The following is a 24,513-nucleotide window of genomic DNA, read 5'->3' as shown; positions in this document are numbered from 1 at the left end:
GGCGAAGCAACTAATGAGCTACATTTGATGGTGGAAATAATCTACTCGTCTTCGTCGACGCGCTCAGCCTCCATGACGCGCTGCTCCTCATCATAGCCCTCGTCGATCTCCATCTCGGCGCGCGCGTCGTCGCTGCCAACCTCCTCCTCGTAGATTTCGTATACGCTATCGCCTTCTGGCCCTTCCACGACGGCCTCGAGCAGGTCCTGAGCGAGGACTGGGGTGTGAGCTGGCACAAGCACAACATTTACAACTTACACTGGATAGTGCGGATATCATTCAGCCACGCTTCGCGCGCACGCTCCCGCTTGGTCGACGGGTGCTCGCCCGGCGGACGCGCCGCAACCCCCCACACGCTGTCATCGACATCGACGTCGGCGTATGCCAGCGCGCCCAGCGCCGACACAAAGACGTGCTGGATCCCGTTGAACTCGCTGGTCGAGGAGGCCTCCTGCAGCCGACGGGCAAGGTCTACGGCCTGTGGCGGGGCTCCAGCAAACAGATGCGCGTCCGGATCGTCGTTCGCATCTGGTGCTTGGGATGCCGTGTTGTTCTTCGCCAGTGGTGTGGGGTAGACCATGTGGTGCAGCAGCGCTATTGTCGGCGCCACAACGCTGAGCGGGCTGGGGGTTAGGTGACACCACGCGAAGAAGGTACCTACTTGTACGACGGTGCAACACCTGCGCGAACGCCCCACACCCGTGAGCTCTCACGGTGCAGCAGCGTTAAGAGGGCAGGCACGAGGACAGACTTCTCCGTGAGCAGGACAATCGCGTCCGGGTCATGCGACGCAAGCACAAACAGAGCCGACAGGATGTCCGTTTTAACACGGTACGACTGCTGTCAGCTAAGGACTCAAATCACTTAGCTCACCTGATCTGCTGTGAGGTCCTTGTGCCCGCTGACGAGGAAGCGGGCCACCCGGTCGATTACGTGTTGGTCGCCGCCTGGAAGCTTTACCGGGAAGAGCAGCGGCCGGAAGTGGTCCTGTCTGCACGCGGCGACAACGAACAGGTCGAGGCCTCGCACGACCGTCGCCGCGTCGTCTGACTGCGCAAACATAATTATGGTGCGCGCAAGCTCATCCGACGCCCTGGGTTGTTAGCTTGGACCGTTGGCCACAACTCACCAGACACTCTTGCCCTCTGACAGGCAGATGGCCTCGGCCAGCTCGGCGAGCGCATCCGCAAACTCGGCCCTGCAAAGCCTCGACGGTCTCTGCTCAGGCTTGAGTGTGTGCCAGTACTCCGGCACAGCGGCAACGTCCGCCTCGTCCAGCTCCTTCTCCAATGCGACCCACGGCCTTTCGAGGGCTGCGGAATCTGCATACGAGTGCCCGATGAACTCGCTCATCCAGTTGATGTTCGTCACGATGCCTGCCGCCGCATCGCCATTGCTGTGGAGCAGGGTAGGAAAGAGAAACAAGGTCGACGACAATAGTCGGCACACATTGATTAAGCAGCACAGCTGTGGTGGTTAGAGTGGCAGCTCAGCGTACTCACCATAGAGCGTGCGACAGGGGCACTAATCGCGTCGCCAGAGAATGCCAAGTCGTTTGTTAAGGCAACCATGCCTCCGAGAACACGTACCACCTCGGGGCTGAGATCCTCAAACGACAGCTCCGTGTCGCTGCACAAGCGGAGGAGGTCGGCACAGAGGTCTTTCCAAGGCGGGTGGCTGTCAGTGATAAACGCCACAGTCGTTAATGTCGGCTGGCTGACGATGCGGAGGATCGTCGGCTGGTTGGTGTAGTCGAGGAACACTTGCAGCGGTGACAGGGCGACATGGTTGAGGATGTGGTGTACCAGCTGTGGGTGTGAGCTTCTCCTCTACTTGGCCAGCTCAGCCACCTACCTCGGCTTTTGGATCTCGAAGCGACGAAACATCTGGCAGTCCGCTCGCCACATCTGGCTCCCAGTCCATGCCGCCGTCGCCACCGGGGGTAGGCGGACGCATACCCTGGCTTCCTTGGCTCTGGATCGGGGAGAGAACAGCCGGCGACATGGACCTCTGTCTCTTCGTCGGCGTAGTCATCTGTGGGGTCCTGCTGGGCGAGTGGCTTGGGCTCGGCATCTCCGTTCGCTGTCGTTTTGTTCGCGATCCCGGCCCCTGGTTGAAGGCGTTGTTCAGACCGTCGAATCGTGGTGGCGGTATCCGCGCTGCGTTGTGAGCCTGAGACCGCCTCCAGTACCCACCCTTGCCCTTGGCCGACTTGCCAAGAGGCGCTGGTGTCACCATCGACTTGTCGCGTAATGGAGACCCGGTTCGCATAGGCGTTGGAACACCCGCTCGCTGTGAGGCTGCCCATTGCGACTGCTGCTTTACCTTGGACGCCGAGGCATGTGCCGAGTGGGCCTGAACCGTCAGCGACGCAGACGTCGGCACCACGCACACTAAACACCACCTGCGTCTTCATGCTCTCGACTTTCTGCTTGGCGTCGTGCTCGCGCTGCCTGATCTGGCCTTCCATGTCTCTCGCGTTCGCTCGCAGCCTGTCGATCTCGGCTTTCAACTCAGTCTCTAACTGAACACGTTAGCGGTGGACACCTCCTCCACGCACTGTTTGCTTTGCCCGGACAGCATTTTCAGCCTGACCTTGCGCCGCCCAAAGCTGCTGCCTGAGTGCCGCGACGTCGTCTTCCGAGTCGCCGCCGCTCTGCACCTCGTCGCGCCACGGACCGCCAGCCTTGGATTCCAGCTTGGCCCTCAGCTCGCGATTTTGGTCCTCCATCTGCTTTCGGATCCGCCGTTCCTCTTCCAACTCCAGTACCGCACGCCTGGCCGCAGCGCCTTGTGATGACGGCTGACTGCCCTGCGAGCCCGAGATGGGAGGTAGCCAGCCGCCTGGTCTTGACGGCCCCGCCGAAGCATTACGCGCAAAGATATGCGACCCTGCTGACACGGACCGCGCTAATGTCCGCACGGGCCCCAGTTGTGGCGCGTTAGGCGCGCCAGTGGAGGTCGTCGAGGTGGTCGAGGTCGTACGCGACAGAGGGCGCGCCGCGAACTGGCCGCGCGGCTGGGCAGTCACTGTTGGCCCGGCAGACGTTGCTCGGTTTGTGCGCTGCTGCGGCTGCTGCTGCTGCTGCTGCTGCTGCTGCTGCTGCTGCTGTGGCTGCTGCTGTGGCTGCTGCTGAGCAGAGTCAAACATTTGCCGGATTTCAGGCCGCGCGCGCCGATCGATAATCGGCTCGTCGTCCCCAGATCCTGGGCCAAAACCATACCGCCCATCGTCCCCAACCACAAACTCAGTCGGCGGCGACTCTTCGTCGATCGCAGCTGGACGCGCGGCCTGGGCGGCTTCATACTTGGTCGCATGCTTGCCTCCCGTTTCCCAGCCAAACCCGCAAACACGCGTCTCGGGGTTGGTCCTCAGCGGTGCCGGTGGCCTTCCTCGCGCCGAGGTCGATGCCGCCGCTGCCCGTGGTCCTGCTCCTGGAGGTGCAACCTGGTGGTGGTACTTGTTTCCAACCTTCCGCGGAGCTTGAGACGCAGATATAGCTCTCTCCTCAATCGCCGCGATGGCCCTCAGCGCCGCTGGGTCGCCGAAGATGTCGTCGCCGTCGTCGTAGGGGTCGGACGAGGGTGCCGGTGGTGCCATGGTGGTCGGAGCTGGGTGAGGGGTGTGCCGCGGATGCTAGTGTAGCGATAGGGGCTGACCACCTCTTCCAGACCCAACTATATGCAGCGTGTTGCTCGCGTCTTTGATGGTCGTTGTCGCGTCGTGAGTCTTGTGGAGATGTCAAGCGCACAATACTCGCTGCTATCAACCTGGCGGCTTTCCGTTGATCAGTCGCGTAACTGGTCATGTTGTTGTATTCCCATCACGTGACTTGGGCTCTTCGTCGGCGGCGGAACTAAATCGGCCGATTCCGTCTCGGCTCACTCGGCGGCGTCGGCTTGCTGCGGGTCCGACAAATGTTGGGCCTCAGATGACGCCGAGATCCCTGACTTTCACCATCGCCGCCAGTCGATGAGCAAGCGTTTGACACGCGCGCAGCAGCATTCTCATTCTTGTCGTTGCCCATTCACTGGCTGCCCACACCAAAATGTTCAAGAAGATCGCCTCGGCAGTCTCGTCCATCTCTGGCACGCCCCGCAACGGCACGCCCGAGCCACCCGTCCTCGCTGGACACCACGGCCCGGGTAGGGTCAAGCAGTACGCCCAGCTCGCCAAGACGCTGGAGGACTACGGCGTGCCCGTCGCTACTGAGGATTGCGCGGCCTGTGATTCGCCGTGCGCCGACGGTGCTGCCAACGGAGCGGGTGGCGCTGGCACCGTCGCTGAGATTGGAAACGCATGGGACGGCAAGACGTACGAGCAGTACGTCCACGACAAGTACGGCGACTTTGACGAGTTCCCGGCCGCTATCGACACGGACTGGGAGAGCGACCTCGCTGGCTCTGGTGGCCCACCTGTCGGCCGCGTGGTCGTCATCTCCACCGGCAAGAGCGACTGGCCCCGGGACCACGTCGACGCCCAGGACTCGCTTTCGTACCAGGTCAACAAGGTCCTCAGCAAGCAGAAGGGCGGTGGCAAGAACAAGAAGGACGGCAACCCTGCCGATCCCAGCACATATGTGCTCAACTCGGCCTTCCCTCCTCCATCGACTGCGCTTTCGGGGCCCATTGCTCCTCTGCCGTCGCTCTACTCGTCGTGTCTGATCAGCCAGGCCGAGGACCCAGAGGATGAGACCGTCCTCGTCTTCCCTGACTGGAAGGCCGTGCTCGAGGTGGAAAACTCGCTCGAGGGTGCCCAGGGCCTGTGGGACGGTGCGCTGTCCGGATCGCTTGGCCGCGCGGGCCAGCGACTGCAGAACGAGGGCGAGGGCTGCAACCGCCGGAGGTCGTACGTCCTGCCTTACCGTGCGATTGTGCTGTTGTGTGAGTTTCCGCCACCCGGTGGGGCCGGCCGGTACGATTGGGCAAAGGCTGACAACTCAGGCTCGCACAAACGCCGTGACAAGCGGTGTTCGATCGCTGCTCCTCTTCTCCGCTCTGCACTTGTCACCTGCTTGACCAAGCACGGAATCCATGTCGACGAGACTGGCTCGTCCCTGGCCGTGCCGGAGCTCGGCGCGCTCGAGGACCTTGAGGGCACCGAGGCCGAGCGTGAGGCCGAGGTGGGCCGTCGTATCTCCAACATTGAGGGTGTCCACGGCGGAGAGGGTGGTGAAGTCGGCATCTTCAACATCAACCACCTCGGTGGTCACCGATACGCTGGTGTCATGTTGGTGAGTTGGCCGGATCAGGTGAAACCCCCAACTGACACCCACAGATCCTCTTCCCTTCCGGCGCGTACCTCTCGTACGGACGTGTCACTCCTCAGGAGATCCCACGCGTCGTGGAGGACACTATCCTCAAGGGCAAGATTGTCCCCGGACTTCTGCGCAGTGCCGCTGGCGTTGTTCGCCCCGGCGCCACCGCCAAGGAGAATGGTTTCCTCGCCTGGTGATTGTCGTGCCTTGCGGCGTCGAGCACACACATGTACAGTAGACGACCTTGTTTAGTCTCGCGAGCGAGAATACGCGTAGACATATTAGAATGCATTTGGGAGCCATGTCGTTGCTTGCTTGCCGGGGGCTGCGGTTGTTGTGGCAGCGGGGTGGGGCCGACATGACCAAACGGGAGCTTCTGAGACTTGGTCGTGGTGGACTTGGCCTTCCTCGCGTCATCGCCGTTGTCAGCAACCCGCACGCGCGACAAACAACCTCTTGCGTTCTCTTTCCTCACTCAACACACCACCTCGACTCCTCGCAACAAGCGGCCACGTACTCGATTCCCACTCCATCCAGCCCCGCAAACACACGGGGCGTTCACTCGCTTGCATCGCCGCCCAGCAGCTTAGCTCAGACTCCCAGTCACGAGCCCCACCTCATCGCCCAAACCACTCGCACCCCATGGCGACGCCCGGACGAGGCCCACCTTCCTCGCCACCTACCCCCGCTCACCCCCACAAGCTACCCAAGATGGCCGATTCGCTAGACATATCGGACGCGACGACGGCCATCACTGTCGGCTCGTCGCGCTCGACGCCGGTGCCCTCGTGAGTCAGCTGCCGCGAGGAGATCGTGCAGAGCTGACAAGTCACAGGAGCCGGCCCGATGCCAAGGCCCGGCGGTACGACAGGCAGCTGCGGTGAGTGAGGTGGCGTGAGTACGAGTGCAACGCTGACACCTCCCGCCAGTCTCTGGGCATCTGCTGGCCAGCGCTCGCTCGAGTCGGCGCGCATCCTCCTCATCGGAGACGACGCCGCGGGATGCCAGTCGCTCAAGAACCTCGTCTTGCCAGGTTAGCTGCCGCTTCATCAGCGCTGAGCTGACATTTCAGGCATCCAGCACTTCACCATCCTTTCGGACGCGATCACGGCCCCCGCCGACGTCGCGAGCAACTTCTTCCTCGAGCCTTCCTCGATCGGCAAGCCGATTGCAGAGGAAGAGGTCCGGTGAGTGATGGCCTATCGAGAGGTGAGGCAGCACTGACGGCCCAGCCTGTTGCGCGAGCTTAACCCTGCTGTCCATGGCGAGGCGCGCCTCGCGGTGAGTTCACTTTCAGGCCGCAAGTGCTCTACTGACGAGATCAGGACGCGACCGAGCTTCTTGCGGCCGACCCCAACTATTTCCTCTCGTTCAACCTCATCATCGCATCGAACATTGCACCCCAGCTTGAGCTCGAGCTCTCCGATCTGTTGTGGAAGAGTGAGTGGTGTTGTTGTAATGAAACCAAACATCACTGACACGATCCAGACTCGACCATTCCAGGCCACTCCGACATCCCGCTGCTTTCCATCCGTTCATCTGGTCTGACTGGACGCTTGCAGATCCAGTTACGCGAGCATTTGAGTAGGTATCAAGCAGATCGAGTGAGGCACCTACCAACTCCGCAGTTGTCGACACACATCCCGACAACACCCAGACCCTCCGCATCGATTCGCCCTTCCCGTCATTGGAGTCGTATGCGCGCTCCCTGGACATCGAGTCGCTCGACTCGATGGACCACTCCCATATCCCCTGGGTTGTGCTCCTGGTTCGCGCTGGCAGCATCTGGAAGGAGGTAGTGAGTAGCTTCGGAGTGATAGCACAGGCCATAGCTAACCCCGCCCAGCACGGTGGCAAGCTCCCTTCAAACTCTGAAGAGAAGGCCGAGTTCAAGAAGCTCCTGACGAGCTGGAGGCGGAAAGGCGACGAGGAGAACTTTGACGAGGCTTTGCAGCAGGCGTACCGTGTGTGGGGCTCGTCAGAGGTGCGTTATTCGAAGCGAGTGCAGAGCTGACCCTACAGCTCCCTTACGAGACCAACGAGCTCCTCAAGGACCCAGCGGTTATCAAGATCTCTCAGACTGTGGGTGCGAAGAGCCTGGGAGTACCTAACCCGCCAGTCCAAAAACCTCCATCTCCTGCTTCACACTCTGCAGGTGTTTGTGAACACTACGCCGGCACATCTTCCGCCAGTCTCACCATCCCTTCCAGACATGCACTCGTCGACGACTTCATACGTCGCCCTGCAGAACCTCTACAAGCAGCAGCACCTTCACGACCTGGCTAAGTTCACCGAGCTCCTTGCCGGTGTCCTCCAGAGCATTGGACTTCCCGGCGACGCCATCCCCGAGGAGGAGGTCGGGTCCTTTGTGAAGAATGTCGGTGGTGTTGGTATTGTCCACGGCTCGCCCCTGCGCGCCACCAAAGAGTACTCGGGTGCCATGAAGGAGCGGATCAGTGAGTTGTGCTGGGCAGGACCGGGTCATCAGCTCACACACCCAGCCGAGGACTTTGCGTTCGAGGCTCAGCCCTCAGTCGGCATCTGCATTGCCCTGGCCATCCTCGCCTCTGAAAAGTACTACGAGTCGTTTGGCCACTGGCCTGGCTCTAGTGAGGGCAACTCGATCGAGGTGGACGTTGCTGAGGTGGAGCGCCTTGCGATCAAGGCTCTGTCCACCGTGCATGCCGAGACGGGCGAGGTGCCTGACGAGCTGGCCGACTCGATCCGCGAGGTCGTGCGCGGCGGGTTTGCGACGCCACCTACGACTGCCGCGTTCTTTGGCGGTATTGTGGGCCAGGAGGTCATCAAGCTGGTGACCAACCAGTACACGCCCCTTGACAACACTGCGGTCGTCGACCTTGTCAAGTCGGGGCTGGAGAAGTTCAAGCTGTAGATATGATTGTAATGCAAACGCCACGATGAGCGAGGAGCAGCGTGGACCGCCGAGTGATGAGCAGAGGAGGGCGATAAGTGGATGACGTCAGGTGTCTCAAAATGGACGATGATCGCTTGTTGTGCGTGCCGCGCTCCGATTGCGATGCCGGGTAAAGAGTCCTGCCTTGTCACGCCACCCAACTCGTCTTTTTGAATCGACGTGGAACAGCAATCACTCTTGTCTCCATCGCACTCTCGCCACTTGTCGCTCGACTACAAACGGAACAGGGAATCGGTCCAAAATGAGCACGCTGCCGCAGGTACGTTACAGCGAACGACCACAACTGACGCCACCAGTACTACACCATCCTCGTGAGTCACAAACAACGCCGCTCCATCTGACCCGCAGAACATCCAGTCGACGGCCACGGCGTGAGTTGTCTCTTCCTCGGACCGCCTAACTCCCCAGTGAAGACATCCGCGCGGCGTACCGGCGCGAAAGCCTCAAGACGCACCCGGATCGCCTGAGCCCCAAGGCGCCAGCCGAGGAGCGCCGACGCGCCACCGAGCGCTTCGTACGTCCCCGCCCTCCCCCTTCCCCTATGGCACCGCCCTAACGAGACCCCAGCAAGCCGTCGCAGACGCATACTACGTCCTCTCGGACCCGCACCGCAGGGCAGAGTACGACCGGCTCTTCCGCTCGCGTCCCGCGAGCGCGTTCACGTCGCCCACCGCCGACGAGGACGAGCAGGACCAGGCGAGCTCCAACTTCTTTGCCGAGTTTGCGCGCTTCTTCACCGAGGCGACCAACGCTTCGGCCAGTGGGAGCGGTGCGCCCGACTCGGGGGTGGACAGCGGCGCGAGCACGCCGGCCGGTGGCGAGAAGCCGACGCCTGCGAGCGACGGGCCGCAGGCGCCCGGTGCCTCGGGACGCACGCGGAGGCCGGACGCGAACCGCGTCTTTGGCGACGTGTTCGAGGAGCTGTAAGTGGAAGGGAGGAGGGACGTGGCTGACGGCCTTAGTCTCGAGCCCGAGGTCGCGCACGTCCACAAGACGTGGTCGTGGGTCGGTGGCGCGGCTGGCGCCGCGCTGGGCTACATCGTCGCCAACATCCCCGGTGCGGTCGCGGGTGGGTTCGCGGGGAACCGGATCGGCGCGATCCGCGACGCCAAGGGCAAGAGCGTGGCCGAAGTGTTTGCGCGCTTGCCTTCGAGCCAGAAGGCGCAGGTGGGTGCCGCGGCGGATGACTCTAGGACGAGATGCAGAACTCACGCCCCCAGATCCTCAAAGCCCTCGCGTTCAAGGTCCTCGGCAGTATGCAGTAGCGCGGCGCGGCGCGGCACGGCTTCTTTAGCGGTCTCTCTTTTCTTTTCTTTCGGCTCGACTCTCGTACACGGATACCACGATGCATCAGATACTCTCTCTATCCTCTAGACGGTGATCATGGCGACACCCTAGACGGTGATCCGAAGGGACACCTTGGACTCGGGGGTGATGACCGCCTCGACCTTGGAGAGGTCGTCGACGATCCACTCGGCGCCGAGGCCCTCGAGCTCCTCGCGCGGGTGCGAAGTGCACACTGCGAGCACCTTGCAACCCGCAGCAACACCAGCCTTGATCCCGCTCGGCGCGTCCTCGACGACAATGCAGTCCTTGGGGTCGAGGCCGAGCTTGTGCGCGCCGGTGAGGTACGGCTCGGGGTTGGGCTTGCCGAGCGTGACGTGGTCGGCCGTGACGAGCTGGGGGTGCTCGGGGATCTGGGCGGTGGGGAGGGCGGCAGAGGCGTACTTTGTCGTGGCGGAGGTGACGATGGCCCAGACGTGCTTGGGCGCGGTGTTGAGCTGCGAGTAGGAGAGCAGCGCGTCAGCGCTGCGGCGGGGCGTGGCCTACACGCTCGGGTACAACCCCACTCACCACGGTCAACAGGTCGTGCACGCCAGGAAGGATCTTGAGGCCCGTCTTGCCCTCGGCCTGGAGGCGCTGCGCCTGCGCGACGATCGTCGCCTCGAAGCGCTCAACCTCACGCTGGGGGAGTCAGTCGCAGTTCACAAAGGCCGGGCCAGCGCCCGCCCGCTGCCCGCACAACACCGACCTGCAGCTCCTCGTGGTCGGTGATACCGCAAAAGTTGCGCATGTTGTCGATAGTGCGCACGCCGTGGGCGGCTAGCGCGTCAGCGGGTGACTACCTTGCCCTTCGTTACTCACTCTTGAGGACGTGGTCCAGGTCGAGCTTGTACTGCTTGGCGTACTCGTCCCAAGTGGCGAGGACGCCGGGTGTGGAGTCTGCGCGGGGGTCAGCACACCGCATCTCGCCGTCAACGCACCCAGCAACGTGCCGTCCATGTCGAACAGGAGGCCGTCAGTGACGACAACAGATGCGGTCTGCGTCATGGTGGTAGCAGGAGAAGGCGCCGGCGCGTAGGTGTAGAAGTAGAGCGGGTAGATTAGCGAGCTGGCGAGCGCGAGGCGGAGCGCTAGGCGGCGAGGGCGCGGAGACGAAGAGTGGTGGTGGTGGTGGGAGTGTGTTCGATGGTGTCGAAAGGAGGCGACTTTTTGGAACGTGGTGACCGACGCGGTCGTTACTCCAGCACTGCCGAGGCGGACATCGGCTGAACGGATAATTTGGCGGCGGGCTAATCTGGTGAGTTGGAGCATGGTGGAGGTGGGTGGGGTCGGGCCGATGCCGGGGCAATAGCTGGTGGTGAGATGTGGTGGTGGACAACAACAACACGACGACCTGGATGCTTTATATTCTTGCATCTGCGCGTCTGTGCGCTGCGGCGCGACTAGCACGACATGCATGTGGTCCGTGCTGTCGTTTGTTGCCGGTGGCGCGGGCGCCTGCGCTGTCGGCACGAGGCGGTGGGGCATGGGAGTGGGACCGGGGGTTGGCGGTGGTGCAGGCCACATGCATGCCGGAGACACGAGGGGCATAGAGGAGTGAGGGATTCGAATCGAGACAGGCGCCGAGGACAGACAGACAGCGCATGATATGGGGCGCTGCACCACGATATGTAGCCCTGTGTGGCTGCCGATCACCGCCACTACCACGACCACCACGCCACGGCTGCCGGCACACACACACCCACACCCATACCGCACCGCACACACAAAAGGAGACCGACCCTACTCCCCGAACCCGTCGCCTGACCCCTCAGGACCGGATTCTCCGCGGTTCGAACCGCGCACCTGTTGTTTGAGACCACAGGATTTGACCGCCCCGCCATTGAGGTGGGTGGTGCTGGGTGGGCTGGCGGAGGGGTATGGTCCGCTGCCGTCGGCGCACCTCTTCGCTCCGGCAGCTAGGAATTCAGAGCCGTGAGTGTTATATTCTCTCCCCGTAGACAGCCAGCGATGGCGCATGGGCTGGGTACGAGTCCGAGTCGTACTGTGGACCTGATCAAGTGTGGCAATGTCCGTGCGCTGCCGAGTGGCAGTTGAGTGTGGCACCTCCACCCTTCCCTCCTCCTCGGCCTCTTCTCGCGCCCCCAGCAGCCGCCATCGCAAATGCTATATGTGCATTGTCCGTGCTCTATGTAATCTAGTATTAGGTATGTCGTGTGCGGTATTATACATCGCGCGGGGCGCGGTGTTGCGAGTTACCCGGTGATCGCTCACCCCGTCGTGCTCTGCTCTTTACGCCGCAGCGCGCTTCGAGCGGGCGCGGATGGCCGGGCCCCAGCGGACAAAGGCCCATGGAACCATGGCCATGATTATGGCGATACCGGCGAGCAGAGACGCGGCGCCACCGTTACCGAGACGACGGAACATCTGCGGGATGAAGAGGGGCATCACCGCGCCGGCAGCTGAACGGACCACAGTCTTGGCGGCGAGGGCTGAGGCGACGTACGCAGGGAAACACTCGATGAGGAAAGCATTGGCGGCGAAGTAAACAAGCACCATTCCGTAGCCGAACGGGATTCCCGAGATGGTCGGACCGACCCAGCTGGCGCCGTGAGGCGTCACGTAAGGAGGCGAGGTCCAGCCGAAGATAAACAGCGAGATAGGGACCCAGGGGCCACCGATAAGCATGCCGGGGAGGCGGTCTTCAGGCGTGGGGTTGGGACCCGCGGCCTTGTACTTCCTCTCGAGCCAGGGGGTGGTGCAGAGCGCAAGGCCGACACCGATGAAGACACCGCAGAAGGTGAGGCCGGTCTTGGCGTCGTCCCAGCCGTAGCCCTCGACGAACACCACGGGGAACGAGAAGAAGTAGGCGTAGAGCAGACCGTAGACGAGCGAGATGTAAAGCGACATGAGGAGGAGAATAGGCTCGGTCGCGAGCATCTGGAAGGGGCGGACGAGGGTCTCGGTGACGATTTCGCCGAGGGGGCGGCGGGCGACCTCCTGCTCAGTGACGAAGCTCTCGTCGCCGGTCTCGGCGCGCATCTTGGCGGCGCGCTTCTTGAGGAGCGCGGGGGCGAAGGTCTCGGGCAGGATGCAGATGAAGATGAACACGACGCCGGCGGCGATCATGTTGACCCAGTAGAGCCAGCGCCAGCCGGCGTACTTGCCGATAAAGCCGCCGATGAGGGGGCCAAGCACGGGACCAGTGTACGGGGCAGCGGCGAAGATGGCGATGGCGAAGCCGCGCTCCTCGGGGTTCCAGAGGTCGGCGATCGTGCCGCCCGCGAGGGTGAGGGGCGCCGAGCCGAAGAAGCCACACAGGAAGCGCGAGACGAGCAGGCAGCCAATGTTGGGCGCAAGCGCGCACGGGATGTTGAAGAGGATGTACACGAACCAAGGGGCGATCCAGAGCGGGCGGCGGCCGAGCAGCTCGGAGAGCGGCGACCACAGCAGCGGGCCGATACCGAAGCCGCACACTGGCAGCGTGACAGTCAGCGCCATGACCTCGGCGGACACGTGGAAGTGGCGCTCCTGGCCGCCAAAGTCGCCGGTGACGATGGCAGAAGAAAGTGCGACCTCCATGACGGCGGCGGCGACGATGGCGGTGTAGACTGTGGCGCTGTCAGCTGGATTCAAAGGTACGTTGCCATGTGCCACTTACACCACCGGCGCGCGTGGCTCCACTCCCAGGGGTTCTCCTTGTCCCCGGGAGTCCAGGTCACGAGCTTCTTGTCGTCGAGGCGGGACTTGACGCGGGCGAAGCCCTCCGTGGCGACCGAGTGGCGCGTCGACGCAGACAGGATGGGCCGCAGGCCGAACTCGGGGTCGTCGGCGGTGATGTAGCCGCGCTCCGTCTCGGCATGGTACTCGCCCGTCACGCCCTCGGACGGGTCCGAGGTGAGGTAGGGAAACGACAGGTCGGGCGCGTTGCGCGCCGACACGGAGCGGATGGAGCGGCCGGTCGTCGTGCGCGTGAGTGGCGCGTGGGCGGGCGCTGGGGCGTCGGCCTTGCTGGAGGCGAAGTGCGTGTGCACCTTCTCGAGGGGCGCGTCGGCGACGGTGGTCGACGAGGCCTCGGACGGGGGATGTTGATGTTGCTTTTCGGCCATTGTGGCGGTTGGGCTGTGGTGGGTGGGGGGTGCTGGAGGCAGGCAGACAGGCAGTGGTGTGTTGCTTGAACGTGTTGCTGCCTGTCCGTGCACCCCCTCGACATCTTTATACACCTCGTCACATTTTCGCCATCGTTATCTTGCACAATCCTCGGCCGCGAGAGCCATGACGACGCGGCCGAGAGCACAGACGGCGTGCGGTGGTGATGCAGGTGGTGTCTCGTCGCCGATCGAGTCCGACCGCCCGTGGCGCGGCGGAATCTGGTTCCGAAAGCTCCGGGTGGTGTTGTGGTGATGGTGTTCTCGGGTTCCAGCACGTCGCGTCGTCGAGTGGAGGTTGGCGTTTGGACATGTTCTCGACTGCGTGTACGGACACGTCGCTGCTGGAACATCTTACGCATGCATGCATGCATCACTCGTCGTCGCTGGCGCCGTCGTACGCGCCACCACCATCGTTATGTTGCCTCGACTCTAATACAGCTGATAAGAAAACGCGGCGGCATTAGTGCGGACTTGGCCTCGAGCAAATAGATCCGCCATCCATTCCTGCCGATTTTGCTCCCGCGCAGTCGTTCAATCGGCCAAATATTGATTGCAGAAGGTCATGAGCCCATCACACCCTCCACCCCCCTCGGCCGACTCGCGACAGACCATACGCGCGAGACGACTAAACGACGATTCTAGGCTTCAAGGGACACACATCGATCACGACGCGGGAAACGGAGCGAGAGACTCACCGCCGCCGCCGCCGCCGCTAACACCCGCACTTGCCGCCGGGTCGAGCAAACGAGCGAGACAGAGCATTCGCCACCACCTCGCAGCAGCGCAGTGGCTTGCCAAGTGAGCGCGACGGCCGGCATTGCCCGTTGTTGCTGCGTTGGCCACCCGACTCGTTGTCGACTCGAAGGCTCGCAACGCGACGTCACGACCATGTCGGAAACCACGCCAGCCCCACCGCCTGCGGCGGCACCCAAACCCCTCCCCCGCCCAGCGACGTCCTCTGGCGACCCCGCCGCGGACGAGGAGACGCAGGTGCACGAGGTGTACGAGGCCATCGCGCCGCATTTCGCCAGGACGCGCTTCAAGCCGTGGCCACTGATCGAGGCCTTCCTCTCCCGCCTCCCGCCACACAGCGTCGGGCTGGACGCAGGCGCAGGAAACGGCAAGTACCTCCCTGCTGCTGCGGCTGCCGGCCACTGGGCGATCGCCGTCGACCGCTCGCGCGGGTTGCTGGATATCGCCAAGGGACAGCTCGAGGACGGGGCCGAGTGCGTGCGGGGGGATATTAGCGACGCGCCGTGGCGCGCTGGCGTGTTTGTGAGTGACGCAACCTTCCTCCGCGACGCTACCTTCCTCCGCACTGTTACTGACTACTCTAGGACTTTGCCATCTCCATTGCGGCAATCCACCACCTCTCCACGCCGGAGCGGAGAGCAGAGAGCGTCAAGGTGGGTAGGCAGACTCCACCCTTGCTGACCCACACAGGCCCTTCTCTCACCCCTCCGCGTCTCTCCCGCCCCGGAACCCCCCGCCCGCTTCTTCATCTACGTATGGGCTTACGAGCAGGGCCCAAACTCCAGGCGCAAGATGGGCTCGCTCGCCGGCTCCGACGACAAGGACAAGACGCAGGACTTCCTCGTGCCGTGGGTACTGGCGCCGCTGCGCGCCAAGGGCGAGCACGTGCCCGACAACCAGCAGGTGTTCCACCGCTACTACCACCTGTTTGTGGAGGGCGAGCTGCGGCGGTTGGTCGAAGGCGCGGCGCGCGACGCTGGCTTTGTGCTGCTGCGTGAGGGTGAGGGAGGGGAGAGCGGCGTCAAGCATCTCCGTGTCGTTGCTGAGGGGTGGGAGGCTGATAACTGGTGGCTCGAGGCCGAGGTGTTCCGGGGCTAGGCGGGTTGGAGTGTTCAAAGGGCAGCCGTGTCGTAGTGTACTTGTATCCTCGCATTGCATCGCATCGTTCTACCTGTGAATTGGGACACCGTCAAAGCAAAGACGTGGTCAAGGTGAGCCGGTTCTGTGAACACTGGGCAGCCCCCACCTTCATCAGAGGCAACAAACCCGGAGGCCCACCTACCTCAACAAGCGCCCCATTCCGCTCCTCCTCATAACCCAACCCCATGCAGATGCAATGCAAGTATCGATGCCTACAGCTACTGACCCGATGAATGAAACGATCCTGAGTTTGCTTTGTTGTCTAGTCTCCCTTGCGCGGCACCTCCGCCACCTCCTCCTCCTGCTTTCCCTTCAACTGGATCTCCATCCCTTCCACCCACTTGGCCACCACCTCGCGGCCCTCACGGTCCCCGATGCGGCGCATGGCGCGGAGCATGATCTTTGCGAACGGCCGCACGTGGCGGTCAAAGTCGAGGCTCGAGTCGAAGGGAAGCGCGCCGTCGTCGCCGCCCAAGACCGCGGGCTGGGACTTGCCACCCGACTTCTCCACCTCCGCATTCATGGAAGCCGAGACGAACTCGAACACGCCGCGCAGCTCGGCCTTCTCCAGCCCGTCGCGGCCGAGCTTGGCGCGCGCAGCCTCGCCGTGGCCGTGCGTCCCACGCGCCAGGTTGACCAGCCACGCCTTGACGACAATGTTGGCAGTCACGCGGTCCGGCACGAAGCTGTGGTTCGCGCGCAGGCGGTCGATGTAGTGGAGCAAGTCGCGCACGCGGCGCAGCTTGGGCGCCGGCGCGCGCGGGTCCGGGCCAAGGTGCAGCTCGTACGGCAGCGTATGGCGCAGCGTCAGCAGCCGCGTGAGCTGCTGGTTGAAGTGGTGCGTGCGCCGCTCGGCGGGCGTGTTGCCGGGGTACGCGCCGTCATGGCGCGGGACGGTGCGGTCCACGCGCCAGAAGTCTGGCGGCCGGCGGGCGGCGTCGGTTGGTCGCGGGTCGGACCACAGGCGGACCTTGTCGCCTTGGCCTGGCGGCGCCTCGGCCGCGAGCTCGACACTCCGCCGCAGGCGACGCGCGAGCTTCCCTGCGCCGTTCTTCTCCAGCTTGCGCGCGACGTGGTCCACTAGCTCGGTATCGGACACTAGCTCGGGCGAGCCGAGGACCTGGAACACGGCCATGCGGTACAGCCTGGCCTCGAGGAGCTGGGCCACGCCGGGCGGGACGTCGACTATGGGCGGGGGCCGCGAGCGGTCGAAGACTGACGCCTTGGGGTCTGTTGCCGGAGCCGCCTGCTGTAGCTCTGATCGTTGGGGTATTGCTATCGGCGCTGTCAGTTGGTCGTAACAACGAGGCAGGCGACAAGCCGACTCACGCTCAGCCGGCTTCCGGTCCTCGGCTCGGGGTAGCCGTACGGGCGTTCCCTCCCGCTTTACGGGGTTCAATGAACCCCGCTTCAGCCGCGGTGGGTCATGGTCCAGCAGCCGGTCGTGCCGCAGCGACTGCGACGATGTCCACGGCCTTGCCTGCCTGAAGGGGTCATCGAGCTGCTCGCCGAGCGCGGCGACAGCTTCAGCCGCTCGTCGACTTGTACTTGTCGTGGAGAAGGCCTGTGTCGCTGCTGCTGCCGCTGCCGCTGGCGTGCTCCTCAGGTAAGGAAGCACAATGTTTCTGAGGACGAGAGGCACGAGCATCGCGCCCGCTCCCGCCTCACGAGTGCTGTCGTGACGCTATGGCTGGGGAAGTGTGGGTCGGCGGCTGCGAGTCCTGGGTGTGGCCGTGAGATGCCGGCCGTGTGTTATTGTATCGGCGTTGAGTTTGTTAGGTGCGATGAGGTCGTCTGTGTCGAAGTGTGGTGGTCGTCTCGCCCCGATCAGTCGCGACGAGCCTACCACCAACTCCGTAGTAGTCACCTTGCTGAAATCACGACGGAGTCAGAATGCCACCTCGGCGATTCAAACAATTTCCGCCACGTGGACAATCCTGGTCGTGCCTGAAACTCGATTTTCGGGTCCGTGCAGTGAGAGTGGCCTGGGTGCTGGGTGCTGGCCTGCTGCTGGCTGCTCGCTCGCTCGCGCCCTCGCGACCTCTTTTCTCGTCGTCGCCATCGCCTTGTTGCTCCTCAACCCAGTCTTTAAACAGCCTTCTGATCTCAACAGCGAGATCACTTGGGAGACACTCTACGACCCTCTTCAACAACCCCCCACCACCAACCCCAAAAACTTTTCACAATGGGTGCCACTCGTGCTCAGAAGGAGGCTTACTTCGTGAAGCTCCGTGCTCTCATTGAGGAGTTCCGTGAGTGCTACTGCATCGACGACGACGACGAGACCATGTCCTAACATCACCCCCAGCCTCGCTCTTCATTGTCAACATCGACAACGTCTCGTCGCAGCAGTGCCACGGTATCCGTCAGTCGCTCCGCGGCGAGTCGGTCGTCCTCATGGGCAAGAACACCATGGTCCGCCGTGCCCTCCGCACCATCCTTTCGGAGTTCCCCCAGTACGAGAAGATCCTCCCCTTCGTCAAGGGCAACATCGGCTTCGTCTTCACCAAGGGTGACCTCAAGGACGTCCGTGAGACCATTGTCTCGAACAAGGTCGCCGCCCCCGCTCGTGCCGGTGCCATTGCCACCACCGACGTCTTCGTCCCTGCTGGTAACACCGGCATGGAGCCCGGAAAGACCTCGTTCTTCCAGGCTCTCGGTATCCCCACCAAGATTGCCCGTGGTACCATTGAGATTGTCAACGACGTCCAGGTCGTTACCAACGGCACCAAGGTCGGCTCTTCGGAGGCTACCCTCCTTAACATGCTCAACATCTCGCCCTTCACCTACGGCATGAGCGTTGTTCAGGTCTACGACAACGGCACCGTCTTCCCCCCCTCGGTCCTTGACATTGAGGAGTCGACCCTCATTGACCAGTTCTCGTCGGGTATCAAGACCGTTGCCGCCCTCTCGCTCGCCATTGGCTTCCCCACCATTGCCTCGGTCGCCCACTCGCTTGTCAACTCGTACAAGAACCTCCTCGCCATCTCGATCGCCACCGACTACGAGTTCGAGGAGTCGGCCAAGGTGAGTACTCTTGTTGTGTGCCCTTCCCCCTCTTCTTGTGATGTGAATCTTTCTTATTCTACTGGAGATTACTTATTGCATTGCCCGGCTTCACCGCAGGCGGCAGGCAGATATGTTCATTCTGAAATCGACGCTACCTATCCCTCTTCTTCCTCATCTCCAAATCGAGGGCCAGGCTGACAATTACAGATCAAAGAGTACCTTGCCAACCCCGAGGCCTTCGCCGTTGCCGCCGCCCCCGCTGCCGCCGCTGCTGGTGGCGCCGCCGAGGCTGCCCCCGCCGCCGCCAAGGAGGAGGAGAAGGAGGAGTCCGACGACGACATGGGCTTCGGTCTCTTCGACTAAGCGTGTCGCGTTTGACGCCACCCTGTGTGTTGTATCTAGGTATAGCATGCACTTTTCTTAGGACTGTGGGGGAGTGTCTTTATCGCGTAGAGTCGTGTTGGGCCCGTTGAGGGATTGTGATCACGCGAGCTTGTAGATCTCTACGTATCGGGGCGCAGAGAACGGTCCATGCGTGCAAGCCCTGCTCACCATGCGTCAGGCTGCAGGTACTAACTACACGGCGCTGCACTACGGCGCCAGGCCACGCCAATCGAGACAATGGCAAAACACAAGGCGGCGCGCCCTTCTCATTGTGCGTCGCCTGATACCCGATGGGGGTGCAGTCTGTGCAAGTCGGCGCTGATTTGCCACTGAGTGGTATGGCCAGAGCTTGTCGAGTGCATAGATAAGGCAGAAACATATGCATGGGCGTTGTTGAAGGTATTCTTGTCTCGCTCAACTTGTTGCTTCGTGCCACCAACGGCCTACCCACAATATACTCCCGCCATGACGCCGCCACCACCGCCGACCATCAACGTCAGAACAATCTCGAGCGACTCACTGCTCCCCAACAGACTTGTTCCAACCAGGCTCACATCGTCCGCTCCGAACACCATGCCCGCCGCGACGCAGCAGGCGGCGCCACCAGCCCAGGCGACACAATATGCGTCCGACTCGCCATCACAGCAGGCCGCCGAGATGAGCGTCGTGCTGTGTACTGCAGGGTGTGAGTTGTTGTGTGCCCGGCTTGTTGGGGTGCGGCGTGCTGACCCGCCACCAGACGACCACACGATCCGCTTCTGGGAGGCATGGAGCGGTATCTGTTACCGCCAGATCACGATGCCGCCGCAATGGGTGCGTATGGTGTTGCACAGTAAGCGGCCAGCGGCTGACGGACCCACAGAAGCAGGTCAATCGGCTCGCGATTAGCCCGGATAAGACGTACCTCGCTGCCGCGGGCAACGCGAGCGTTAGGTGTGTAGCAGTTGTGTCTGGGGACAGAACGGCATGCTGACAGCCCCAGGATATGGGACATCCCGTCGCTCTCCAACTCGCCAATCATGCAGCTCGAAGGCCACACGGCCAACGTCACGGCGCTACAGTACTCTGCAGCCGGAAAGTGGATTGTGACTGGCAGCGAGGACGGGACAGTCAAGGTGTGGGACACGAGGTGGGTCGGGCGTGTGGGAGCCAACAGGCCCGCCTGCTGACAGTGCCCGCAGAACAGGCCAGGTGCAGCGCACGTACAAGCACGAGGGGACGATGGTCAACGACGTGGTCATCCACCCGAACCAGGGCGAGCTGATCAGCTGCGACCAGCTGGGCAGCGTCAAGATCTGGGACCTGGGCGAGAACACGTGTACGCACGAGCTCGTGCCGGCCGAGGACGTGCCGATTCGCAGCGTGTCGATTGCGTCGGACGGCGGGACGCTCGTGGCCGGCAACAACCTGGGCACCGTGTTCGTCTGGCGTATCCAGGGCGGCGCGGACAGCACCAACCTCGTGCCGGTGACGAGCTTTGTTGCGCACAACAAGTACGTCACGCGCTGTCTCCTGTCGCCGGATACGCGCCACCTCGCCACCTGCAGCGCCGACACAACCGTCAAGCTATGGAGCACAAAGGACTACGAGTACACGCTTGAGCGGACGCTCGAGGGCCACCAGCGCTGGGTGTGGGACGCGGCGTTCAGCGCAGACTCGGCGTATCTTGTCACTGCGAGCTCTGACCACGCGGCGAGACTCTGGGACTTGGCCACGGTGAGTTGGGGTGGTCTCGTGGGGGAAATGGTTGCTGACGCGCTGCCCAGGGCGAGACGGTTAGGGGATATGAAGGCCATCATCGTGCGACAGTCTCTGTCGGTAAGTTAGGCGGTCGTCGCGGACTTGGGTCAAGCGCTAATGCAGTAGCCCTCAACGACATCAACCTCACATGAGAGGGGGACGAGTGTGGCGCGGAAGCAAATTCGCCGCCTGCCACTGTGGCTGCCAGCATTCGTGGTGGCCTTGTACCATTTATTCATTCATAGTGGCCTGTATGCACGCGTAATAGGAATGGGGGTGGGATGAATGTCGGTCGTTGCTGCGATGTGGTCTTGTGTCGGTTTAGGCGTTGTCGGCGCCCTCGGCGGCGGCGATCGTGTCGTTGCCGCCCTCGTCATCGTCCATGTCACCGATGTCTTCAGACGCTCGCTATGGCGTTAGCATTAAGATATCAGGAGTCATAGGAGGTGGAAAGTAGCTCGGCCAGTCATTTTCAGGGGTCATAGACGCCTTGAAGCTGCGGTACATGTAGTGGTAGGCCCAGCGGGGGGCGAGCACGGTGCGAGCGGCGGGCGGGGCGTTGGCCTGGAGGTCGGCGAGCGCGTTCGCGAAGACATTCCGGATGGAGCCCTGTATGATGCCGCCCCTTGAACTTCCGAACTCGAACGCTGGATCCAGCTCCTCCTTGCAGGCGACGAGGATGTCGAGCGCGGCGGCGATCTCCTACGCGCTGTAGTACGTAGTGGTGCCGGTATCCTGTATGACAGCGACCAGCCCGCCATTCGCGCCGAGCACGGTCGTGATCTCGCGCAGCGAGTCCAGGTCGACCGTCAGGCCTGAGTTGGAGACGACAGCGAGGAGGTCCCACGCGCGCGACTGCACGTCGTCGAGCTCGCCGGGCCACGGGTGCGCGGGGAAAGACGAGAAGCCGACCTCGGCTGCCCCGAAGCGGATCATGTGCGCGCTGGTCGCGAAACGGATGTTCGCCTGCGCGAGGTTATGCGTCGCGAGGGCGAGCACGTCGCGGCCCATCTCGCGGATGCCTTGCGCGTCGAACTGGTCCACTGCGTCCTCGGCGCTGCACGGCCTCAGCGCGAGGAGGAGGGTGCGGGTGTTGTTCTCGGCTGGAGGGGTGAGCGGTTAGACGAGGGTGACAGAGAGAGAGAAGAAGTGCTCGAGGCCAGCTGACGCGAGCTCCACGCCGTCGAGGACGCCCTCGTCGCCGATCAGCACCTCATCGATCATCAGCTACATTTCCCCCCGTTCCCCTTGAACTGCCACTTTCTCTGCTGTCATTCACCGGGGCCCGTGCACGGGCCTAGTACAGTGTATTCACCCATGGCCGGTGAGTGCAAGCAGCATGGAGCTGCTGATGGCTCGGTGTGCCCTCGTTCATCGGAGTGGACCGTGCGCAGCGAAGACGCGTTCTGGTCGCGGGTGACCACCGACCGAGGAAGACAGCTGGAACGCAAGTGCATTCCGTGTCAGATAGGGAACCGCCGAGCCACTAGATCATGGTGGGCATACACGTGGAGTTGGTCATCTTCCATCTCCCAAGGGTCAAGCTAGCCTAGCTCCCACCTTGCAGTCGTCTGCCATGATCACTCTCGCTCGTTGTAGGTTGGCGACGCGTTCATCACCATGCACTTCTACGTCCTTCTGCTCGTCTGCCTACCTGCCTGCACTTGCCCACGACGTCATGCACAGACGCGCACAAGGCACCGTCTTCCCTGAGTGAGTATGGATTAGGACGGGGTTTCAGTTGGCCCGTATTCAACAAGAAGGGCATTAGGAAGTTGATTCCGTCGTCAGGAACATTCGTTAGGTTCTTTCCAGCACACACTGGCAAGTGCGCGAAGGTTGTCGTCACTGAACGGGATTGCGACCAGAGCCGTCTCTCACACGGCACGGAGGGAAGCGGATCACCTCCAGCAACCCCGTCGACACCCACCTCCCTCCCCTCATCACCCTCCATCGCGACTACTCTTCTGCACACACACAGATCCTACCATCTCGCACTTCTCTCTCTCTCTCTCTCTTGCAACACACCCCCATCCATCACCACCACATCACCACCTGCTGCGCAGTCACGCACCAGCACCAACCCCTCATCACATTAATTGACATCAAACCATGGTCAACAATACCGAGTACTACAAGGTGAGAAGAGGCCTGCGCATCCGTCGACACCCAGTACCCACACTGACATCCACAGGTCCTGGGACTATCCAAGGACGCCTCCGAGGCCGACATCAAAAAAGCGTACCGCAAGGAGTCGCTCAAGTGGCACCCGGACAAGAACCCCGGCGACAAGCGCGCGGCTGCCGAGGAGAAATTCAAAAAGGTTCGTTGGAAATGGGACGAGTTACCGGAGGACGGTGAAGGTTGCTCTCGGCTGGCAGCGTAGACCTCGGCTCGGGGTCGGACGACCGGCTGGGGCTCGGACCGCTCGCTACTTGGCGCCCACAACCGCCTTCGGCACACCGAGCGACGAACACGACACTGACATGCCCAGATCGGCGAGGCCTACGAGGTTCTCTCGGACCCCAACAAGAAGTCCGTCTACGACCAGTTTGGCGAGGACGGCCTCAAGGGCGGCGGAGCCCCCAACGGTAGCGGCTTTGGCGCGGGCGGATTCCCAGGCGCCGGCGGTGGCGGCGGCGGCTTCTCGTACCACGCCACGGACCCCAATGACATTTTCAAGTGAGTCGGAGTGTGTGGCAGGCAACGAGAGCAAATATACTGACATTTCCAGCGCATTCTTCTCGTCCATGGGCGGCGGCGGCGGCGGAGACGAGTACGCCTCGTTCGGCGGCGGCGGCGGTGGACCCCGTATGCGCTCGTCGCGCGGTGGTGGCGGCTTCCCCGGCGGAGGTGGCTACTCGTCGTTCGGCGGTGGCGGCGGTGGATTCCCCGGCATGGGCGGCGGTATGGGTGGCATGGGCGGCATGGGCGGCATGCCTGGCGGATTCGGCGCTGCCGAGCCTGAGAAGCCCCCTCCTCCCCCCGGAGAGGTTGTCAAGCCCCTCGCCCTCTCGCTCGAGGAGCTGTACAAGGGCGGCACCAAGCGCCTCAAGATCACGCGCCACCTGCGTTCCGGCTCGACCGAAGAGAAGATTCTCGAGGTCGCCTACAAGCCTGGATGGAAGAAGGGCACCAAGATCAAGTTTGCGTCTGCAGGCAACGAGGACGAGTACGGCCAGGCGCAGACCGTGACCTTTGTCGTCGAGGAGAAGCCCCACCCGCGGTTCGAGCGCGTCGACGACGACATCATCGTCAAGCTCAACATTACCCTCTCGCAGGCGCTGCTCGGCCCCGACGGCGGCGGATCAATCACCAAGGAGGTCGAGACGCTCGACGGGCGCAGGATAAACGTGTCGCTGCCGGCCGGCGAGATCATCTCGCCCGGATACGAGACGCGCGTGACGGGCGAGGGCATGCCCGTTTCCAAGGCGGCGAGCGTCAAGCGCAAGGGCGACCTTATCGTCAAGTGGAACGTCGTCTTCCCGCGCACCCTCACCGCCCCGCAGAAGGAGGCCCTCCGCAAGGTCCTCGGTTAAGCAGCCAGCCAAAACACCGCCTGCACCCCCCTGCACCCTCTAGCATCGCGGGTATCCCACCCAGCATAATCTGTCGGGCCGGCACGACCGCCACTTAGAATTCAAGGAACTGGCTGCGCCGCGAGCGCGTGTGTGCGACGCGCGCGCGCAGCTGGTATTATGTACCACATTGAAGCATGAACAAAGTGTATGAATGCGGAGAGAGGAGCGCGGTTGCAGATGGCGATTCAGTCAGTTCGAGCCGTGTCACGTGTTCGCCACGTTTACCTGACGTCGATCGCGTGTCGTCCAGCACGATGTTGAGCGCGCACTCGTCAGAC

At 62.7% G+C, this 24,513-nt stretch overlaps 12 protein-coding genes across 12 annotated transcripts; 7 read left to right on the top strand and 5 right to left on the bottom strand.

Moving 5' to 3' along the window:
- Positions 1 to 30: 30 nt before the first annotated feature.
- LOC62_01G000332 (uncharacterized protein) lies at positions 31 to 3,601 on the bottom strand (the record flags this gene model as incomplete). The annotated part of the gene is made up of 10 exons (XM_062766757.1): positions 31 to 217; positions 259 to 623; positions 662 to 840; positions 874 to 1,093; positions 1,130 to 1,467; positions 1,503 to 1,808; positions 1,855 to 2,159; positions 2,196 to 2,355; positions 2,393 to 2,524; positions 2,561 to 3,601. The coding sequence occupies 10 exons, from the start codon at positions 3,599 to 3,601 to the stop codon at positions 42 to 44; spliced, it is 3,222 nt and encodes a 1,073-aa protein (XP_062622741.1). The 3' UTR covers positions 31 to 41.
- A 363-nt stretch (positions 3,602 to 3,964) lies between these two features.
- On the top strand, positions 3,965 to 5,571 carry AIM32 (Altered inheritance of mitochondria protein 32). Its single transcript, XM_062766756.1, has 3 exons — positions 3,965 to 4,884; positions 4,945 to 5,234; positions 5,279 to 5,571. Exons 1-3 carry the CDS (start codon positions 4,050 to 4,052, stop codon positions 5,453 to 5,455), a joined length of 1,302 nt encoding a protein of 433 aa, XP_062622740.1. The 5' UTR covers positions 3,965 to 4,049; the 3' UTR covers positions 5,456 to 5,571.
- Positions 5,572 to 5,718: 147 nt separating this feature from the next.
- Nae1 (NEDD8-activating enzyme E1 regulatory subunit) lies at positions 5,719 to 8,188 on the top strand. The gene is made up of 12 exons (XM_062766755.1): positions 5,719 to 6,046; positions 6,094 to 6,138; positions 6,188 to 6,291; positions 6,331 to 6,445; positions 6,491 to 6,539; positions 6,584 to 6,698; positions 6,747 to 6,842; positions 6,887 to 7,056; positions 7,105 to 7,242; positions 7,281 to 7,340; positions 7,378 to 7,714; positions 7,760 to 8,188. Exons 1-12 carry the CDS (start codon positions 5,901 to 5,903, stop codon positions 8,149 to 8,151), a joined length of 1,767 nt encoding a protein of 588 aa, XP_062622739.1. The 5' UTR covers positions 5,719 to 5,900; the 3' UTR covers positions 8,152 to 8,188.
- A 246-nt stretch (positions 8,189 to 8,434) lies between these two features.
- SPCC63.13 (putative J domain-containing protein3) lies at positions 8,435 to 9,458 on the top strand (the record flags this gene model as incomplete). Its single annotated transcript, XM_062766754.1, has 6 exons — positions 8,435 to 8,452; positions 8,542 to 8,564; positions 8,602 to 8,707; positions 8,761 to 9,116; positions 9,156 to 9,360; positions 9,414 to 9,458. The coding sequence occupies 6 exons, from the start codon at positions 8,435 to 8,437 to the stop codon at positions 9,456 to 9,458; spliced, it is 753 nt and encodes a 250-aa protein (XP_062622738.1).
- A 129-nt stretch (positions 9,459 to 9,587) lies between these two features.
- Positions 9,588 to 10,524, bottom strand: hxpA_0 (Hexitol phosphatase A; the record flags this gene model as incomplete). The annotated part of the gene is made up of 5 exons (XM_062766753.1): positions 9,588 to 9,974; positions 10,048 to 10,158; positions 10,217 to 10,296; positions 10,339 to 10,416; positions 10,458 to 10,524. The coding sequence occupies 5 exons, from the start codon at positions 10,522 to 10,524 to the stop codon at positions 9,588 to 9,590; spliced, it is 723 nt and encodes a 240-aa protein (XP_062622737.1).
- A 1,113-nt stretch (positions 10,525 to 11,637) lies between these two features.
- Positions 11,638 to 13,680, bottom strand: SPBC409.08_0 (putative MFS-type transporter8). Its single transcript, XM_062766752.1, has 2 exons — positions 13,139 to 13,680; positions 11,638 to 13,088 (listed from the first exon to the last, which is right to left on the bottom strand). The coding sequence occupies exons 1-2, from the start codon at positions 13,584 to 13,586 to the stop codon at positions 11,770 to 11,772; spliced, it is 1,767 nt and encodes a 588-aa protein (XP_062622736.1). The 5' UTR covers positions 13,587 to 13,680; the 3' UTR covers positions 11,638 to 11,769.
- A 538-nt stretch (positions 13,681 to 14,218) lies between these two features.
- Positions 14,219 to 15,520, top strand: trm9 (tRNA (carboxymethyluridine(34)-5-O)-methyltransferase). Its single transcript, XM_062766751.1, has 3 exons — positions 14,219 to 14,903; positions 14,966 to 15,034; positions 15,072 to 15,520. The coding sequence occupies exons 1-3, from the start codon at positions 14,517 to 14,519 to the stop codon at positions 15,477 to 15,479; spliced, it is 864 nt and encodes a 287-aa protein (XP_062622735.1). The 5' UTR covers positions 14,219 to 14,516; the 3' UTR covers positions 15,480 to 15,520.
- Positions 15,521 to 15,783: 263 nt separating this feature from the next.
- On the bottom strand, positions 15,784 to 16,656 carry LOC62_01G000325 (uncharacterized protein; the record flags this gene model as incomplete). The annotated part of the gene is made up of 1 exon (XM_062766750.1): positions 15,784 to 16,656. The coding sequence occupies one exon, from the start codon at positions 16,654 to 16,656 to the stop codon at positions 15,784 to 15,786; it is 873 nt and encodes a 290-aa protein (XP_062622734.1).
- A 941-nt stretch (positions 16,657 to 17,597) lies between these two features.
- Positions 17,598 to 18,901, top strand: rpp0 (60S acidic ribosomal protein P0). Its single transcript, XM_062766749.1, has 3 exons — positions 17,598 to 17,773; positions 17,830 to 18,548; positions 18,738 to 18,901. The coding sequence occupies exons 1-3, from the start codon at positions 17,707 to 17,709 to the stop codon at positions 18,891 to 18,893; spliced, it is 942 nt and encodes a 313-aa protein (XP_062622733.1). The 5' UTR covers positions 17,598 to 17,706; the 3' UTR covers positions 18,894 to 18,901.
- Positions 18,902 to 19,446: 545 nt separating this feature from the next.
- Positions 19,447 to 20,925, top strand: pop3 (Target of rapamycin complex subunit wat1). Its single transcript, XM_062766748.1, has 7 exons — positions 19,447 to 19,599; positions 19,654 to 19,727; positions 19,777 to 19,847; positions 19,897 to 20,043; positions 20,096 to 20,630; positions 20,681 to 20,732; positions 20,781 to 20,925. Exons 1-7 carry the CDS (start codon positions 19,488 to 19,490, stop codon positions 20,804 to 20,806), a joined length of 1,017 nt encoding a protein of 338 aa, XP_062622732.1. The 5' UTR covers positions 19,447 to 19,487; the 3' UTR covers positions 20,807 to 20,925.
- A 50-nt stretch (positions 20,926 to 20,975) lies between these two features.
- LOC62_01G000322 (uncharacterized protein) lies at positions 20,976 to 21,973 on the bottom strand (the record flags this gene model as incomplete). The annotated part of the gene is made up of 3 exons (XM_062766747.1): positions 20,976 to 21,062; positions 21,429 to 21,757; positions 21,934 to 21,973. 3 exons carry the CDS (start codon positions 21,971 to 21,973, stop codon positions 20,976 to 20,978), a joined length of 456 nt encoding a protein of 151 aa, XP_062622731.1.
- Positions 21,974 to 22,593: 620 nt separating this feature from the next.
- DNAJB4 (DnaJ subfamily B member 4) lies at positions 22,594 to 24,389 on the top strand. Its single transcript, XM_062766746.1, has 4 exons — positions 22,594 to 22,793; positions 22,849 to 22,977; positions 23,149 to 23,336; positions 23,389 to 24,389. The coding sequence occupies exons 1-4, from the start codon at positions 22,767 to 22,769 to the stop codon at positions 24,191 to 24,193; spliced, it is 1,149 nt and encodes a 382-aa protein (XP_062622730.1). The 5' UTR covers positions 22,594 to 22,766; the 3' UTR covers positions 24,194 to 24,389.
- The last annotated feature ends 124 nt before the right edge of the window (positions 24,390 to 24,513 follow it).

This window comes from Vanrija pseudolonga, chromosome 1 (assembly GCF_020906515.1).
Source record: "Vanrija pseudolonga chromosome 1, complete sequence".
NCBI lineage: Eukaryota > Fungi > Basidiomycota > Tremellomycetes > Trichosporonales > Trichosporonaceae > Vanrija > Vanrija pseudolonga.
This window is presented reverse-complemented; position numbering and strand designations above follow the sequence as displayed.

Coding starts and splice junctions, on each gene's coding strand:
- AIM32 (XM_062766756.1), top strand. CDS start 4,050: ATGTTCAAGAAGATCGCCTCGGCAGTCTCGTCCATCTCTGGCACGCCC. Junction 4,885..4,944: donor CCGTGCGATTGTGCTGTTGT/GTGAGTTTCCGC, acceptor CTGACAACTCAG/GCTCGCACAAACGCCGTGAC. Junction 5,235..5,278: donor GATACGCTGGTGTCATGTTG/GTGAGTTGGCCG, acceptor TGACACCCACAG/ATCCTCTTCCCTTCCGGCGC.
- Nae1 (XM_062766755.1), top strand. CDS start 5,901: ATGGCGACGCCCGGACGAGGCCCACCTTCCTCGCCACCTACCCCCGCT. Junction 6,047..6,093: donor CGCTCGACGCCGGTGCCCTC/GTGAGTCAGCTG, acceptor GACAAGTCACAG/GAGCCGGCCCGATGCCAAGG. Junction 7,057..7,104: donor GCAGCATCTGGAAGGAGGTA/GTGAGTAGCTTC, acceptor AACCCCGCCCAG/CACGGTGGCAAGCTCCCTTC.
- SPBC409.08_0 (XM_062766752.1), bottom strand. CDS start 13,586: ATGGCCGAAAAGCAACATCAACATCCCCCGTCCGAGGCCTCGTCGACC. Junction 13,089..13,138: donor GAGCCACGCGCGCCGGTGGT/GTAAGTGGCACA, acceptor ACAGCGCCACAG/TCTACACCGCCATCGTCGCC.
- trm9 (XM_062766751.1), top strand. CDS start 14,517: ATGTCGGAAACCACGCCAGCCCCACCGCCTGCGGCGGCACCCAAACCC. Junction 14,904..14,965: donor CGTGGCGCGCTGGCGTGTTT/GTGAGTGACGCA, acceptor TGACTACTCTAG/GACTTTGCCATCTCCATTGC. Junction 15,035..15,071: donor GGAGAGCAGAGAGCGTCAAG/GTGGGTAGGCAG, acceptor TGACCCACACAG/GCCCTTCTCTCACCCCTCCG.
- rpp0 (XM_062766749.1), top strand. CDS start 17,707: ATGGGTGCCACTCGTGCTCAGAAGGAGGCTTACTTCGTGAAGCTCCGT. Junction 17,774..17,829: donor TGCTCTCATTGAGGAGTTCC/GTGAGTGCTACT, acceptor CATCACCCCCAG/CCTCGCTCTTCATTGTCAAC. Junction 18,549..18,737: donor AGTTCGAGGAGTCGGCCAAG/GTGAGTACTCTT, acceptor TGACAATTACAG/ATCAAAGAGTACCTTGCCAA.
- pop3 (XM_062766748.1), top strand. CDS start 19,488: ATGCCCGCCGCGACGCAGCAGGCGGCGCCACCAGCCCAGGCGACACAA. Junction 19,848..19,896: donor GCGGGCAACGCGAGCGTTAG/GTGTGTAGCAGT, acceptor TGACAGCCCCAG/GATATGGGACATCCCGTCGC. Junction 20,044..20,095: donor GTCAAGGTGTGGGACACGAG/GTGGGTCGGGCG, acceptor CAGTGCCCGCAG/AACAGGCCAGGTGCAGCGCA.
- DNAJB4 (XM_062766746.1), top strand. CDS start 22,767: ATGGTCAACAATACCGAGTACTACAAG. Junction 22,794..22,848: donor ACAATACCGAGTACTACAAG/GTGAGAAGAGGC, acceptor TGACATCCACAG/GTCCTGGGACTATCCAAGGA. Junction 23,337..23,388: donor GACCCCAATGACATTTTCAA/GTGAGTCGGAGT, acceptor TGACATTTCCAG/CGCATTCTTCTCGTCCATGG.